Below are 16,727 nucleotides of genomic sequence, written 5' to 3' on the forward strand. Positions count from 1 at the left end.
CTACTGATACAGCACCCCCTTTTTGAAGTTGATGCCACCCTGAGGCGAAATGCTCAACCTTCCTCATGGCTGGTGAACTCCTACACGCTTTTAGTCAAAAACTATTGTAGTCATACAGAACTGTTCGCATGGTTCAACCTGCTGATTCTCTTTTAAGAGAACCTGTCAGGCAAATTAACCCTTAAACTAAATACAGTATATTTTCATAAACTGCCATTAGAGAGCATTGCCTCTATCTCTTCATTGTCCCTCTACATGCCTGTAAACTTAAGCAATGATGTCCTAAAGCTGATAATGGTGTAATGGCTCCTCCATGTGCTTCCTGCTGCTGGTGCCCCCTGCAGCCTATGTGTGTGTGTATGAGATACTCCTATACACATGACTGACAGCCTGTATAATGGTGTAATGGCTCCTCCATGTGCTTGCTGGTGGCCACGCCCCCTGCAGCCTGTGAGAGGCTAGGGTAACAGGGGTGACATCACTGCCTCTGACCATGTGACCAGAATCATTTACATAATAAAGAAAAGATCATTTTAGGATGATTAATGTATGAAATGACTAGATAAAGGCTGTGATGGATCCTTGTGAGCTGCTCCAACAGGTAGTGGTGACAGGACTAGTGGCAGAGACCTGATGACAGGTGTCCTTTAAAGGGATTTTCCATAAATTACTCTTGGACCTTACCCACAGATTGGGGCTAAGTGTCTGATCACTGAGGATCACTGATGAAACTACCAATCCCCTGGCACTTAGAAGGTAATAGAGCTGTGGTGATGGATACACACTAACGCTACACTCACATAAGGGGCTCTGCGGCCTCAGCTCTAGGATTCTGATCTCTGTGATAGGCTCATAGACAATTCTTATATAAGGGTTCTCACTCAACTTTTCAAAAACCGGGTCTAGTTGAGATTCATTGTATGACAAGTGTGGGAATGGGACGAGAATTTTAAGGATTTAGAGTTCATTAAAATGGTTTTTAAAATACAAAAATATCCAGAACATTTTACTATTCAGTGATCAGACTTTAATGGGTAATACAGTAGGTGCCCCTGCAGTCCCATGTAAATCCATCCCCTACATACTTACTGTTACTAATGCTCATATCATTCTCAATTTCAGGTATTTGCTGAGGACCTGGACAGCCCATCAAATGGACACATCACTTTTTCTATTGTTAATGGTGACCAAGATACTCAGTTCATGGTTGATCCGTTCATAGGACTGATTAAAGTGAAGGACAAGCTGGATCGGGAGCGGGTATGGTGAAATTTTGGTTAGCCAAATCAATTACAACTTTTATTAAAGTGGTCTCCTCCCTAGGTTTTCCTCTTTACTGAGTGACAACCTATACTCAGGTCAGAGGGAAGCTCAGTGCAGAGAGCTAAGAGCACAGCAGTGTGAGGGCATGCCCCCAATGTACTTGGTGAAGCTACAATCCTTTGACTATAAATCCATTTTTAATACAAAGGCATAATTCCACAACTTTTCATGATCAATACCTAACACTGTCTGTGGTACTGCTTGGTTAGTACTGCTGACAGGTTCCCTTTAAAGTCACCTGTGTGACTAGTCAGTTGCCAATTGGGAGGGGCTGGAAAGGAGCAGATCCCCCCCACCCTTGGGGAACATGTGACCTTTTCAAATATATGAATAACTCCCCGCACTCGGGATTGGCTGTAGAGGAGCAGGGGGCGTCGCTAAGCCCAGTGATGGGTGTTTTCATATATTTGAAAAGGTCACATGGAGGAGCAGTTTCCCAAGGGTGGGGGGGAACTGCTCCTTCCCAGCCCCTCCTATTTGGCAACTGCCTAGTCACACAGCAGATGCTAATGAAAGGTACAATATAACATATATTTTTTTCTGTAAAACCTATTTTTTATACAAATACACTTTGGCAGTGTATGTACTATGCTCTGTGGCAGTGGTGGCGAACCTATGGCACTGGTGCCAGAGGCGGCACTCGGAGCCCTCTCTGTGGGCACCCAGGCCATCACCCCAGCATGAAGTTCACCAGACAGGACTCAAAGAATCTTCCTACAATGATAGACAAATTTTCCCTCCTCTTTTCAACTGCATTGGTGTCCTTAGGAGGCTGAACGATTAAAAGTTGTCAAAGAACAAGGAGAAATAAATTACTGCCTAACTTGCTGTTCTGGCACTTTGCTATAAATAAGTAGCTTTTGGTTGAAGTTTGGGCACTCGGGCTCTAAAAGGTTCGCCATCACTGCTCTGTGAGGTCTGGGGGAGTGCTAAAAATGGGTCTCCTGGTGACAGGTTCCCTTTAAGAGCATGTTGCAGACCTTGTCATATCATAGATTTTGCTGTAGATTTTGATATTAATGATATTACCTGAGGTCGATTTATGGCAAATCAATAGCAAACTCTACATATACAAACACATCATGGTCATATGATAGACAGAGGAGCAAAGTAATTCCCCACATTCCATAGAACATCCTGTTATTCTAGATAATAAAGATAGAATCCGGAGCGGTAGAAACTATTTTCCGTGATGATTTATTGTAACGTATCTTGTAGCATCACAATGAGGCAGTCACTAGAGGAATCCTAGTGTGAAGTGACAAGTCCCCTGGAAATTGATAAGAATGACTCTTCACACTGTCACATCATCTTATGTTCCCCCGAGGTCCCCAGGCATGGATGCTACTTCCCAGTTGTTCTAAGATATTCAGCTTTTACACATTTCTGTACAATTTGTTACAACAAGGCACTTTAATATTTAGTGACGATTAAGACACCTATAGGTGAGGCAGTGCCCCGAGGCTCTACGTAAACAATAAACAGGACCCCCAACTATTCTGTGCCATATACAGCATCAATGTTCCCTTTAGACCCCTGAATCCAGAGCCCTGATGCCTAGATACCCTCCTGTTAGCTAAAATGGCAACATTTATAAACAGGTCACTGCCTCCTACAAGATCAACAGACTCATACTCTGCTGCTGTCACTATTCCCTCACACTCTCTCACTATACCACGATGGTTTTCTACTTTCGGGACATGCTAAAATATATATAATAAGGGTGAATTCTAAATCATCCCTCATGTTATAGGTCACTTTCTCCCATATATTCATAACATTCATCTTCTGCTGCTGTCTTCATTCACATAACTAGCTACACAATGTTCTTCAAAATATGTGTCCTGTTGGATACAGCACACATACACACCTGTATACCCCTTAATTTAGAGCCCTGATGCCAAGTTACCCATCTGTTAGCTAAAATGGCAACATTTATAAACAGGTCACTGCCTCTTACAAGATCGACAGACTCATACTCTGCTGCTGTCACAATTCCCTCAGACTCTCTCACTATACCACGACAGTTTCCTTCTTTCGGGACATGCTAAAATGTATATAATAAGGGTGAATTCTAAATCATCCCTCATGTTATAGGTCACTTTCTCCCATATATTCATAACAGTCATCTTCTGTTGCTGTCTTCATTCACATAACTAGCTACACAATGGGGGTCATTTACTAAGGGCCCGATTCGCGTCTTCCCGACGTGTTACCCGAATATTTCCGATTTGCGCCAATTTTCCCTGTATTGCCCTGGGATTTTGGCGCACGCGATCGGATTGTGGCGCATCGGCGCTGGCATGCACGCAACGGAAATCGGGGGCGTGGCCGAACGAAAACCAGACGGATTCGGAAAAACCGCCGCATTTTTAAAAAAAAGTGTTGCGGACTCGCACTTACCTTCACTAGGAATAGGCTGGTGAACTTCAGTGCATTCCGGTGGGCCTCGGGGAACTTCAGCGCAGCAGCGCCACCTGGTGGACGTCGGAGGAACTACCTTAGTGAATCCTGGCCGGACTCGAATCCACAGCAGAGAACGCGCCGCTGGATCGCGAATGGACCGGGTAAGTAAATCTGCCCCAATGTTCTTCAAAATATGTGTCTGTTGGATAGAGCACCTGTATACCCCTTAATTTAAAGCCCTGATGCCAAGTTACCCTCCTGTTAGCTAAAATGACAACATTTATAAACAGGTCACTGCCTCCTAGATCAACAGACTCATACTCTGCTGCTGTCACAATTCCCTCACACTCTCTCACTATACCACGACAGTTTCCTTCTTTCGGGACATGCTAAAATGTATATAATAAGGGTGAATTCTAAATCATCCCTCATGTTATAGGTCACTTTCTCCCATATATTCATAACATTCATCTTCTGCTGCTGTCTTCATTCACATAACTAGCTACACAATGTTCAATCCTGACTGACTTCAAAATATGTGTCCTGTTGGGTACATCCCCCTATTCTCAGTGCCACACTAGCAAATCTACCATTTGATTTTATGCATTATGAACCAAACATACCTTCAGAATGCTACACTGATGCAGAAACATATCTTTAATCCCTGAACTGAGTGGTTTTGCTGAAAAAAAAAACAAGTATAAAAACTATGATAATTAGGCTCTGTTGCTCCTGTGGCCCCTCCAGTGCTTCTCCTCTTACCCTAATTATGCCCTGCTCCAGAGAATGATGTAATCACTGTGTTGTCCCTGACAGGCATAAGTAATCAATGTGAGTGATCCAGCTAAGGTTGATTAGTCCTGTTAAGGAAGCTCCGCCTGTAATGTGTTTATGTTCGGCACCCAGCTTTCCCAAGGTCGTGAATTTTATAATTGCTTTTCGAGCAAAACCACTTGGTTCAGGGATTAAACAAGAAATGTTTCTGCATCAGTGTAGCTACAACATTCTCAAGGCATGTTTGGTTCACAATGCAAAAAAAAACAAATGTTAAAGAACAGGAGTATATGGTAACAGGGTCAGCATGCTATCCTCCTGCTGCTATTACCATTCCTATAACCTTGATGATTACGCAGAATTTACTCAATTACTGTGTGTTACCATAAGTTACTGCCTCCGAAATTCCATTTCTATAAAAAAAAATATAATCTTATTTTTTGTTACTTTTTGTTTTCTTTTTAGGTTTCTGGATATTCATTGTTGATTCAGGCCCGAGATAGTGGTCTCCCACCCCTCTCATCCACCGTCACAGTCAATATCGATATTTCAGATGTCAATGATAACAGCCCCCAGTTTACACCGGCCAACTACAGCGCCGTCATACAGGTAAACTACAACATATAGTATTGTATGTTATACTTGTATCAGTGATCATAGGGCAGCGATGGCGGAACTTTTACAGACAGACTGCCCAAACCACGACAAAAACTTGGTTACTTATCGCAAAGTGTCAATATGGCAATTTAAGCAAAAACTTATTGCTCCCGGCTTTGTCACAGCTTTCAACTGTATCAGCATCTTGAGGACATCAATACAGCCGAAGGAAGGAAGAGAAATTTTGATTATTATTGTATCTTCTTTCTGGGGTTCCCTAAAGAGAAAGAATTGTGGGGGCCCAAAGCAGGAGCTCCAATGATAATCTTGCCATGTCCACACCTCCTGCTCTTCATGTAGTCACAGGCAGCCCAGGAAGTGTCGCTTTAAAATGGCGCCAAAGATGGCACTTCCTGGGTGACCAAGGACTGCAGGAGGAGGCCTTGAGTCCTTTCAGATAAACCGTTCCTGAGGTGATGGACTGGGTGCCTATAGAGAGGGCTCTGAGTGCCACCTCTGACACCCATGCCATAGGGTCGCCACCACTGACATAGAGGGTTGTCTCTAGCCCAGGACCACCCATTTGAAAGTTGAGAGCCTAATTGGCATATTAGGGAGTCATAACCCACAGCTCAAGAATGCTGAGGTCTACAGAAAAAAAAATCCAACTTCAATGGAATCCGAGCCTTAGGATCCCAAGAGAGAAAAAGATGCAGTCCGTAACTAAGCTGCAATACCAGCCTCATCCTGTGGACAGAGAGGGGCACTGTTTCATTTAAAAAAGAACGCCTGAATTTTAATCTCCAATAATAACTAGTGGAAGACATGCCATATGCATTGAGATCGGACGCCTCTGCAACTTTGTCTTCCTGATATATATCGTAGCAAATGTTCTTCTACAGCCACGTCAAGCCAAGTTCTGTAATATTCTGCCATTAGCTTCTAGGTGAAATAAATTGTATAATGCCTCCCGTTATACATTAAATATAACACAGTCATTTTTTCTAACGTTCTGCCGAGAATTATCCACTTTGTCCAATGTACTGCGAGGATGATGGGTAATATGTAATGCAGGTGACGGACCGGTTAGTCTCGTAAACATCTGAGGGGCCACCTAATCACTTGACCGTAGACTAGATGGGACTTGCGTCTTGTGACTGATTTCTGTGGGTCCCGAGCCGAGAACTCCATTACTGTACCATAATGAATGAGCCGGCTGATACGTCACGCTGCAGAACCTTGAATATTGATTAATGGATCTTTAGATGTAAGAATCTAAATGTAGGACCATGAGGAGCACAAAGTAATTCAATGTCGTTATCTGGGAAAATGTTTGTGTGTGCTTAAAGGAGAATATTCTGCATAACTGATGGTTGAAGAACCAACATAACATCCATCTTGCTGAACATTATTGAGGACATGTACAAGAAAAGGGATAGGCTCATATATTATGAGGACATTATCGACTCTATTCAAACTGCTCTGGTCCTTACTGTACTTCCGATATGTCTCAGATTTTATAAATCACACAGAACAAATTGTATTTAAAGCATGTTTTCCCATGGATTGGTGATTGAGCAATGGGGTTCCTTGCATTCTTGAACCTGTGTTTGTACATCTGTATTTAGGGATACCTGAGCAAAGAGGTTACTGAGCCTGATCAGGGTGTCTGAGCTATAATGTTCCTTAGTAGGGTGCTTGAGCTATAATGTTCCTGAGTAGAGTTCCTGAGCCAAAGGTTCCTCAGCCATAGCAGGGTGCTTGACCAAAAAGAACAACAGAGTAAGGGCTTATTTTACAGGCATGGCCATTGCAAGTGTGAATAAGCCCTAAGACAAAGTCCTTAGGAGTAGCCTTATGTTTAAGATGGTTATTGAAGCAGTATACAATGCTTATATCTCCATATCCACCTTACATGATAAGATCATTCTAAGGCCCCTTGCAAACTGCAATGTTCTCACCTGGGCTGTACCCAGCGTAGCACATGGCTGGGTGCAGATGGGAAGGGGAGGAGAGCGCTCCTCACTCCTCCACTCTCCATAGGAAGCTGGGCAAATGCATGGCTCTGAAACGATGTGGTGGGTAAAGCGGACATTCAAATGGATTAGACCCATATAAAAACTGTACAGTGCAGTATAAAAATGTTTGTGTGTAAGGGGTAGATATGGATATTGGTGGCTCTATCCATTAAACTCCATAAAACCGAAGGAGATAGAACCATCTACTGTGTACAAAGTGTTTTGTTGACATTTGTTCTGCTATATATTCAGATACCATAATTGTTACCTTTATGTTTTAGGAGAACAAACCCACTGGTACAAGTATTCTCCAGCTGGTAGTCACCGACAAAGACTCATACCACAACGGTCCACCGTTCACGTTCACCATAACCAGCGGAAATGAAGGTGGCAAGTTTTTATTGGACCAGTCGGGAGTCTTACGTTCTGCGGTTGTCTTTCAACACACAGTCTCGAATGAGCATCTCCTTGTCATACAGGTATTAAAGCTTTATCTGTATCACCAACATCTTCATTATGGGAGCCAAAGCTGAGGATAGGCTAGCAATAACATTTTCCAGACAACAGTTTTGAGTATTTGAGCCAAACCAAAGACTTCTCTACTATGTTCACATGTGTACGTAGCTTGAGTCACAGAATCTATACACTATAAACACAACCCAGCCAGAGCACAATGGGCCTTGTAGTCTGTGGGCTCTTTTGGGCACCATTAGGTGTCGGTTATACCCTCAGGGGCAGTAGAATAACTTCTTGCAGACAGCTGTTTTGGGTAAGTAGGAAAAGTCAGACTGGTGGTGAAAAAGCCCAAAGTGTTTGTTTTTTTTCCCCCAAAAGACAATTACGACAATAACTTACCTCTGTCTCAAAACAGGTTAAAGACTCAGGGAAACCTCCAATGGCCTCTCAAACCTACGTCCATGTAAGAGTCATTGAAGAGAGCGTCCACAAACCTTCTGCCATCCCTCTAGAGATTTACATTGTTACAATGGAAGATGATTTCCCTGGAGGAGTCATTGGCAAGATTCACGCCACCGATCAGGATGTCTATGATGTCCTCTCCTACAGCCTCAAGTCTGAGCAGAAAAGTTTGTTCAAAGTAAATAATCACGATGGGAAAGTTATCGCCCTTGGTGGTCTTGACGGGGGCAAATATAACCTGAACGTATCGGTTAGTGATAGCCGCTATCAAGTTTCGGTAGATGTCACTGTTCATGTTGAGCAGTTGATCCAGGAGATGTTGTACAATGCTGTCACCATACGCTTTGAGAATATCTCCCCAGAAGATTTTGTTGGCCTTCACTTGCATGGATTTCGACGGACCCTTCGCAACGCAGTTCTTACGCAGAAGGAGGACAGCCTGTATATAATCAGCATTCAGCCGGTGGCGGGTACAAACCAACTCGATATGTTGTTTGCCGTACAAATGCAGAGCGGAGGTTTCTATAAGCCGGCCTATCTGATTCAGAAGCTCTCAAATGCAAGGCGACATTTGGAAAATGTAATTCGGATATCAACCATCTTGGAAAAAAATTGTTCGGGATTAGATTGTCAAGAGCAACATTGTGAGCAGACATTGTCGATAGATTCCCACTCGCTAATGACTTACAGCACGGCCCGAATCAGCTTTGTGTGTCCCCGGTTTTACAGGAACGTGCGGTGTATATGTAATGGTAAGTGGGCATATGGATTGTTCATACATTGCATGTATAATGCCTCAAGCACTAATGTATCTTCTAATCTATCTTGTGCCCGAAACCAAAGATAGATGAAAGCAATTCTTAATGTGCACCCATACCCGTGCATGTCCAGTTTGGCCAAGCATGCGTGTATTTTTAAGGAGAGGGAAATAGTCCACTGCCAGAAAACTTTATTGGGGGCTAATATCCATCACACTACTATGTACCCTTACTGCAGACATACCCAATGAGGATGTAAGGTGGTGGATGTTGTAATCAACAATAACCCCAAACATTAATTTCCCCCTTTTCAGAGTTTGTAAGGGACCAATAGTAGCAGATCCTAAACCTGGGCAAAACTGGTCCTCCCCCTTATTTTACTATAGGTGCCTGATCATATAGTAAGATGCTGGATCTACTTGCAACTTTTGTTCTGCACTAAACTGAATCCCAATTTTTTTTAAAAAATTCCAGTAAAATTTATAGAAAATTGTCAAAACAAAGGTTTTGTGAAATCCTATCCTGAAAGTAGGCATATCCTGTGAGATGGTAGTGGTGCCATGGGTGCGGAGGCAGCGAGATATGAGGGAACCTAAATCCCATGTACACATGTACCCAACAGTGTTGGCCTTAGAGGTCTTGATAGCTCCCTAACTCTCAAGGATTGGTGATCTCATTCCACCACAACTTTGCCTTGATTACTGTTTCCACATTAGCTGTCCCCCAATATCACAATGCCTCAGAAGTGAGACAAACAAGGGTTACACTGGGATAGGAAAACGAAAGGCCATATACAGACCATTTAGGGCATTGGTGGCAAACCTGTGGCACGGGTACCAGAGGTGCAAGGATGGCAGTGAGAGCCCAGGTCTTCACCGCGGCACAGAGTTCATCAGACAGGCCTAAAGGCCACCTCTCACCGTCCCAGGCCACCCAGGTTGTGCTGTGGTATGAACTATTTTAAAGCGACACATCTATGGCTGTCTGGAACTACAGTAGGATGAGTTAGAAGGTGTGGAAAGGACTGGATTATCATTGCTGCTCCTGCCTTGACCCCACAATTTTTCTTGTTCAGGGGACCCCAGAGGGTAGTTACAATAATAATCCAAATATCTCTACGTTCTTTCTACTGTATTGGTGTCCTCAGGATACAAATAAGATTCAAATCTGTGACAAAGCATGGAAAAATAAGTTGCCGCTTGATTTGCCATGTCGGAAATTGTGTCGGTAATTGTGTTTTTGTTGTAGTTTGGGCACTCGGTCTCTAAAAGGTTCACCATCTTTAGGGATCTACCTAGTAGAGTCTGAGGGTTACTAAACCGGAACCCATACTTTAAATAGAACAGTCAAGTATTTTTGTGTTTGACGTGACAAGTGGCCAAAAAAAACGCTTCAATAAGCAGAAAACTAAGCAAACAATGTATTAGCTATTCCCTTGCTCCGCTCCATGCCGCGAATGATTGTAGGGTTGAGTATTTTTAGAAAATCACGGTAAATCGGTGGTAGCTGTCTGAGTCTAATTACATATTGCTCGAGAGCCGTAGGTCTAACCAAGAAAACTAATAGCGGAGGAACAGCTGGGGCCATTGTTTCGTCATTCATCAGGATTGCCGAGGCGGGGGAATACGGATGATCTCCTCTTGTACGGCCCCAGATTCTAAACATAGGTTGCCTATTGAAAACAAATTAAAGAATACATTAGCCCGAATAGATGCCAACCTGGTGTTTATAAGACTTACGGAAATAATGGATTCTCGTGGACACAAATTGAAAGCCTTCACTGTACGTTCTCTTTTTATGAGTGTTAAGGGGGTGGGGTGTTGAAACACGGATGATTTTCACATTTTCCTGTCATATTATTATGACATAGTCTAATTGCTTAAAATTCCGCCGCGTATTAATTCCCAGCCGTGTGACATTCACTGTTTTGCTTTCACTTCCCATTGTAGTGTTTTCTCCGACCTTAACTAGGTCATTAATGGAATCCTGGATGGTTTATCGAGGGATGAAACGTTTCCTGTTCCATTTCCTTTTTGCATTTGCATCAGTAAATTTAAAACGGAATAATATAAAAAGAATGTACTATAATATATTGGTTGACTTTGTCTGTTCCATAGGACTGGGTTTTTTAATGTTGCAGAATTTGTAGAAAGGCGACATTAATACAATACAAATTTCGGGAAAGATAGAGGTTGCCTCCTATCCAATGATGAGAACAGGGGCCCAAAAATGCTTGGAGTGCCACAGATGTATGAACAGAGAAGAGTCAAGTGTGCATGAGAAGAGTCCCTTTTAGACACCAAAAGGGGGAGCATATAAAACAAGGGTTAAATTCCACAAGAAATAATGGGATGTAGCATAATTCCAGCTACGGAGCACAGACGGCACCTGCTGACTGCATGAATTCTTTTTTGGGTAATGAAAAAGCAGATGTGAAAGTGTAACAAACCGAGCAATGGTAAATGTAAGCGCGGGGGTCACCCTCGTAAAAAATGGCAGCTCTGCAGTGTTGTTTAATCCCACCGCCTTGCATCTTATAATCAGGTTTAGTGAAGACACATGAACATCTAAATTAGATGTAATCTAGAACATATTGAGTTGATCAATGCCATATGTCTCCCATGTGCTGAACACACAGGAATGTGGCCGAACCCGCAACGTAACACGGCTCAGCTCCTCTGTCTATGGGAACGTATGATCTGCGCTCTACTTCATTTACTATAACTACAGACCAGGAGTAGAAATGGCGTCTATATGAGAAACATGGATTTCAGTACTAGGGTCAGACTGGTCCACTTGTTTATTTTCGGGGTTAGATAAGACCTAAAAACTAACACTCAATACCTTCCTCCAATTCAGTTACAAAGTTTAGTAATTAAAGTGTCTATATGCCATAAAAATTCCCTCTTTTTGTAGCAGAGGATCCTTTCAAGAAGTGTGTGTATATATTAATCCATTTATGTTCCTCGGGGGCGGGATCAAGACTTTAGCTTTCTAAAGGCTACTCAGATTGGATAAAAGTGCATTGGGCTAAATGACACAATGGGGCACATTTACTAATGGCCCGAATCGCTCTTTTTCGTCGGGTTTCCAGAAAATGACCGGATTGCGACGAATTGCCCTTGATTTTTGGCGCACGTGATCGGATTGTGGCGCATCGCCGCCGGGTTGCATGCGACGGAAATGGGGGGCGTGGCCATCGGAAAACCCGACGGATTCTGAAAAACCGTGTTTTTTTTTTTTTAAATGTGTCGCTTGACAGGCACTTACCTGCACCAGGAATTGGGTGGTGAACTCCGGCGGACCTCGGCGCAGCAGTGACACCTGGTGGACATCGGGTGCACGACCTTAGTGAATCGCCGGAAGACCCGAATCCTCGTTGGAGAACCCGCCACTGGATCGCGACAGGACCGGGTTAGTAAATGTGCCCCACTGTTCTTAGGCTCGGCTAAAAAAGCATAGGCCAAGATGAGGAATAGAGGGGCAATTTGGATTTTTTTACGATGTGACTCACTCTTATGATATGATATCACCATTTTTTAAATTTGATTTATTTAGGAGTTATTGAAAAGAGCAGTGTCCGAGGTGGTATCTAAAGGCCCAACTTGGTTTTTTACAAAGAGACCAAACGGACCCTCAACTCATGTAGGGGTAAACTTGTCAACACTATACTACTTATACCTTTAGGCTTAAGTTCCCACTCTTAAAAAGTTTTAATCATTTATGTTATACATAAGAGGCGTAGAAGTAGTGTCTTATAAATCTGGATTGGGCTGCCAATATCCACACCCACAATAAAGCCAAAATAAAAAGTTATGAGATTTTTTTATAGAATTTCACATAGTTCTTCAATTTTCTGTTGGCGTTCTCCAATGTGAAAGGCCACACTCTTCCATCTGTCACACATTAAAGTTTCAGGGTACATCTGGTGCCGAGTGCCACGAGTCTGAGTTCTTGACGTAGAGATGAACCAGTGTTTATCACGCAGCAGAGTGACAAATGAATACACAGGAAGCTTCCAGAGATGAATTTCTTATGAGTAATGTTAAATCCAGAGATAGGACTGTAGGAGAATGAGTCAAAAAAACATAGTTTTTGACAATCCCTGCTGGATGGAAGGGTCCTCTGATAAAGACACATACCATAAGAACAGCCCCCTGTTGGGACCTCTAGTGATGAACTTTAGTTTATGAGCTGTAATATTTGTATTTCTCTGCAGTGCCCCCACAGGATAAATGATGTATTACACAATGGCCGACAACATCAAAGGTCTGTCTGTATCATAAATTACAGGATAAGTCCTCCAGAGAGGCAGATTCTTTTAGTAACACTTTTGCACTCTAGTCAAGAGATGTTTCTCCTAAAAAGAGGACCTCCCCACCACCACCATGACCACATTTACTTAAAAAAACCCTAAAAGGATTGATGATATGCCAAAAAGTCCTTTTGGGGGATTGTTCTGCAATCCATTTCGCTAGCAGGAGGGGCATTTGCATGATGATTTTGGGTTGGGATGGTTGAAGTGGCCTATAGGTTGATTTAGTACTGATGTCCAAATATGTGGCCGATGGGGTCCACTCTGCAGTGGCTGATAGCAGAGAACACTGGCTGTGAATTATACAGTCAATAGATCTGAGATGAGACGGCATCAGACGGGTTGCGTTCCAGGGGCATGGGATGGCTAGCTCCTCCAGCTGAATATAAGCGCCGAGGTGGGAAATTGTTAAAACTCAGAACCCGACATGTTTCGAAACATCACAATTAGTTTGTTTTAGTCTTATCAATGTGTTTTGAAATGCAAAACTCTCCAGCATTAATAGTTATCAGATGCGTCGCTGGAATGAATAAGCGGCTATATGAATAAACATATGTTGACATTTGCAGAATTTCTTCAGGGAGTGCGAGGCTGAAGAATACAGTGACACGCCGGAAAATAGACAATGCCAATGTCGGGAAATTTCTCTGGGCTTTAATTACATTACTGGACCCTTGTTCTCCATTGGTTCTCCTGGTATGACCTGCTAGGATGTGGCACGTAGAGAATGGCTATTGCTTGGCCAAGGGTTGGCCAATTTTGAAAATGGTAGCCATTTTATATGACTACAAATTAGACAAAAGTCAAGGACTGCACCACCTACAAGCCACAAGGCCCCCTTACTGTTCCAGCTATGGGACCAACAAATAACAGGACCTCCATACCAGAGCCAATCCCACAAATTTTCCTGTAAGAGGATCCACATACACAATAGAAATGGGCACAGAACAATGGTGACGTTACAGACCCGGAGCTTCGTAGCAGAGTCAGATGAACCATCATAACCGTGTCAGCCATAAGACCTTTATAATGTGACCACCATAAGACCCTTAATACAGACCCATAGGTAAAACCTAATGGCGCCAATCATAGTACCTTCATGAATAACCACTCCACAGCATTACCAGACATAGGACCCACTAACAACGTCAACAACATTAGGGCTGATATAGAATGACTGCCTTATATCAGAGCCATTGTTAGGGTTCCTTTCCCACATTTACCAATGTGAAGGACCCAATAATATTGTCAGAAACAGAACCCCCTTAGTAGTACCATCCACAGGGCTACTATAGTATGACTCTCAGAAAAATCGACATTATGGGACCTTCACTCATCAGCCACTTGGCCCTATTAACATTGGCCAAGATATTGTCCTTAGTACCACCATAGAGTGACTTCCAGACCTCATAACATTGCCAGGCGTTAGACCCAATAAAATTGTTAACCACAGAAGCCCTGTTACAATACCGGCTTTGGTACCACCATATCATGACCATCGAGAGACTTCATAACATCGCCAGTAATAGGACATGCATCAATGCACCAGCCTTGGGACCCCCAATACAACACTAGGCAGGGGACCATAACATGTTGTTATCCACAGAAACCCTATAACAGTACCAACCACTGGGCTGAGACAGTATGAGAAACTTAGAACCATTCATATGAACCTCATATGAGAGTGGCAGCCACAGGACCCTGTTAACAGCACCAGACATAAGACCCCCCATAGCCTTGTCAACCATAAGACCAGTGGTGACCACTGAACATCAACAAACTCCTATATTGGTACTAAGTACAGGCCCTCATATTAGAACTCAGACACAGGGATAGTAATGTTCAGTAGAGGAGAAGGCTCTATATACGGCAGATCCAGATGATATTAGTCCAAATAAGAGAGTAAATCCTTCCATCTAAATCTGGATTTTTCCATACTGAATCATCATCCTAAAGCGATGACAGCCCGGAGAACGCTTTATGGTCACATCGTTCCAATGGGGCAGAGGAGATGATAGCACAGAATCTCAGTCAGTCTCAACCTCGTCTGGGTTAGTAATTGAACCATGCCATTTCTGAAAACAGTAATTTACCCATTTCTGAAGAAAAATATATATTTATCTGAGTAATCCAAGGCCGGGCAGTAGACGGGAAGCGAGCATCTCTCGTGTCAACGAGACTTCAACCTTCCATCAGAGGCCGTAATTGATGGCATAGGAAGTTAAGTAGGACTTCCAGATGACAAGTGTTTAAGGAAAAGATCTCCTGGATATTTCACTTCAAGTTAATATATTTCACCATTGTTATACTGGAAGATTTACTTCTCATAACAGATTAGCGAAATTAAAATAGCCCTGAGCTAAGATCCTATATGCTAGAATTCTCCAACAACTTCAAGGAACTGGTCCGTGTACTTCCAAAATTTCCAGGCCTACTGTACAGCTGAGATATTGCATCAAAGCTTCTTGGTAGGAGTTGTACATTAAAGGGAACCTACCACCACAAATCTACCTATAAAGGTAGATCGGTTGGTAGGTGGATCAATGGGACGTGAGGATAGCCCTTTTAAGGGCTAATCCTCACGTTCCTGCACTTTTTTAGTAACTTTTATCAGACTTTTATGCAAATGTTGTTATTCGGCTACTGGGGTGTGGAGTAGCCGCATCTGAGGTTACATGGCGCGGCTACTCCACGCCCCGGTAGCCTCTTTTCTCCTCCTACTCACCACCTTTGGCATGCGCAGAACAGCAGGCCCGCGCCTGCGCGGTTGCTGCTCCGAAGCCGGGGCTGCACAGGCGCGGGCCTGCTGTTCTGCGCATGCACAGACGGCAGGATCGTCGGACGAGGGCGTGCAGCTACGAGGAGCTGCGCGCCGAAGATGGTGAGTAGGAGGAGAAAAGAGGCTACCGGGGCGTGGAGTAGCCGCGCCATGTAACCTCAGATGCGGCTACTCCACGCCCCAGTAGCCGAATAACAAAATTTGCATAAAAGTCTGATAAAAGTTACTAAAAAAGTGTTGGGACGTGAGGATTAGCCCTTAAAAGGGCTATCCTCATGTCCCATTGATCCACCTACCACCCGATCTACCTTTATAGGTAGATTTGTGGTGGTAGGTTCCCTTTAACCCCAGCCAATAGTCACATGTTGAGGACTACTGATCTCCTGTATAGTTCCCAACCATCCTGGATTCAGGTGGACAGTCCTGGATTATGGGGTTTATCCCACTGTCCCAGGCAGTTGGAGCATTAGCCAAGATGTCAGCTCTATCTGCTTCCTCCAGATGTTTAAAGAGTTGAATGTGATGAAGAAGAAAGCCATCAGCTCCCGGCTTCACCATTCAGTTCTACCGCTGTTGTGTGCCGTTATGGCTTCAAGGTGCAATGTGATATGTCATCGGTTGACTTTAAGGACTCCTGTCAGGGCGATTTAGGGTTTGTACTAGGTTTTAAGAGATGGAGCTGGGAGAAATGTGGGTTACTTTCAAGCTTCAGCACAGGGAAGCCATCAATCAATCTCTGAGCCTTAAGGGACCTTCCGGTTCAGAGATCCTCTTGATGGACCACATACTTGTGCACTGTTTGTATGGCTTGATGGACCTTTTTTATGCAGCTCAGTGAG

At 43.4% G+C, this 16,727-nt stretch overlaps 1 protein-coding gene across 8 annotated transcripts in view; it reads left to right on the top strand.

The window, feature by feature from the left end:
• Nucleotides 1–16,727, top strand: part of FAT3 (FAT atypical cadherin 3) — a 430,787-nt gene that overhangs the window by 386,629 nt on the left and 27,431 nt on the right. For all 8 annotated transcript variants that reach the window (XM_072134102.1, XM_072134101.1, XM_072134104.1 and 5 more), the window contains 4 exons: nt 1,123–1,260; nt 4,969–5,112; nt 7,400–7,597; nt 7,990–8,788. In XM_072134102.1, coding sequence (XP_071990203.1) covers nt 1,123–1,260; nt 4,969–5,112; nt 7,400–7,597; nt 7,990–8,788 — 1,279 coding nt within the window. The remainder of the gene's footprint in view (nt 1–1,122; nt 1,261–4,968; nt 5,113–7,399; nt 7,598–7,989; nt 8,789–16,727) is intronic.

This window comes from Engystomops pustulosus, chromosome 2, assembly GCF_040894005.1.
Source record: "Engystomops pustulosus chromosome 2, aEngPut4.maternal, whole genome shotgun sequence".
Taxonomy (NCBI): Eukaryota; Metazoa; Chordata; class Amphibia; order Anura; family Leptodactylidae; genus Engystomops; species Engystomops pustulosus.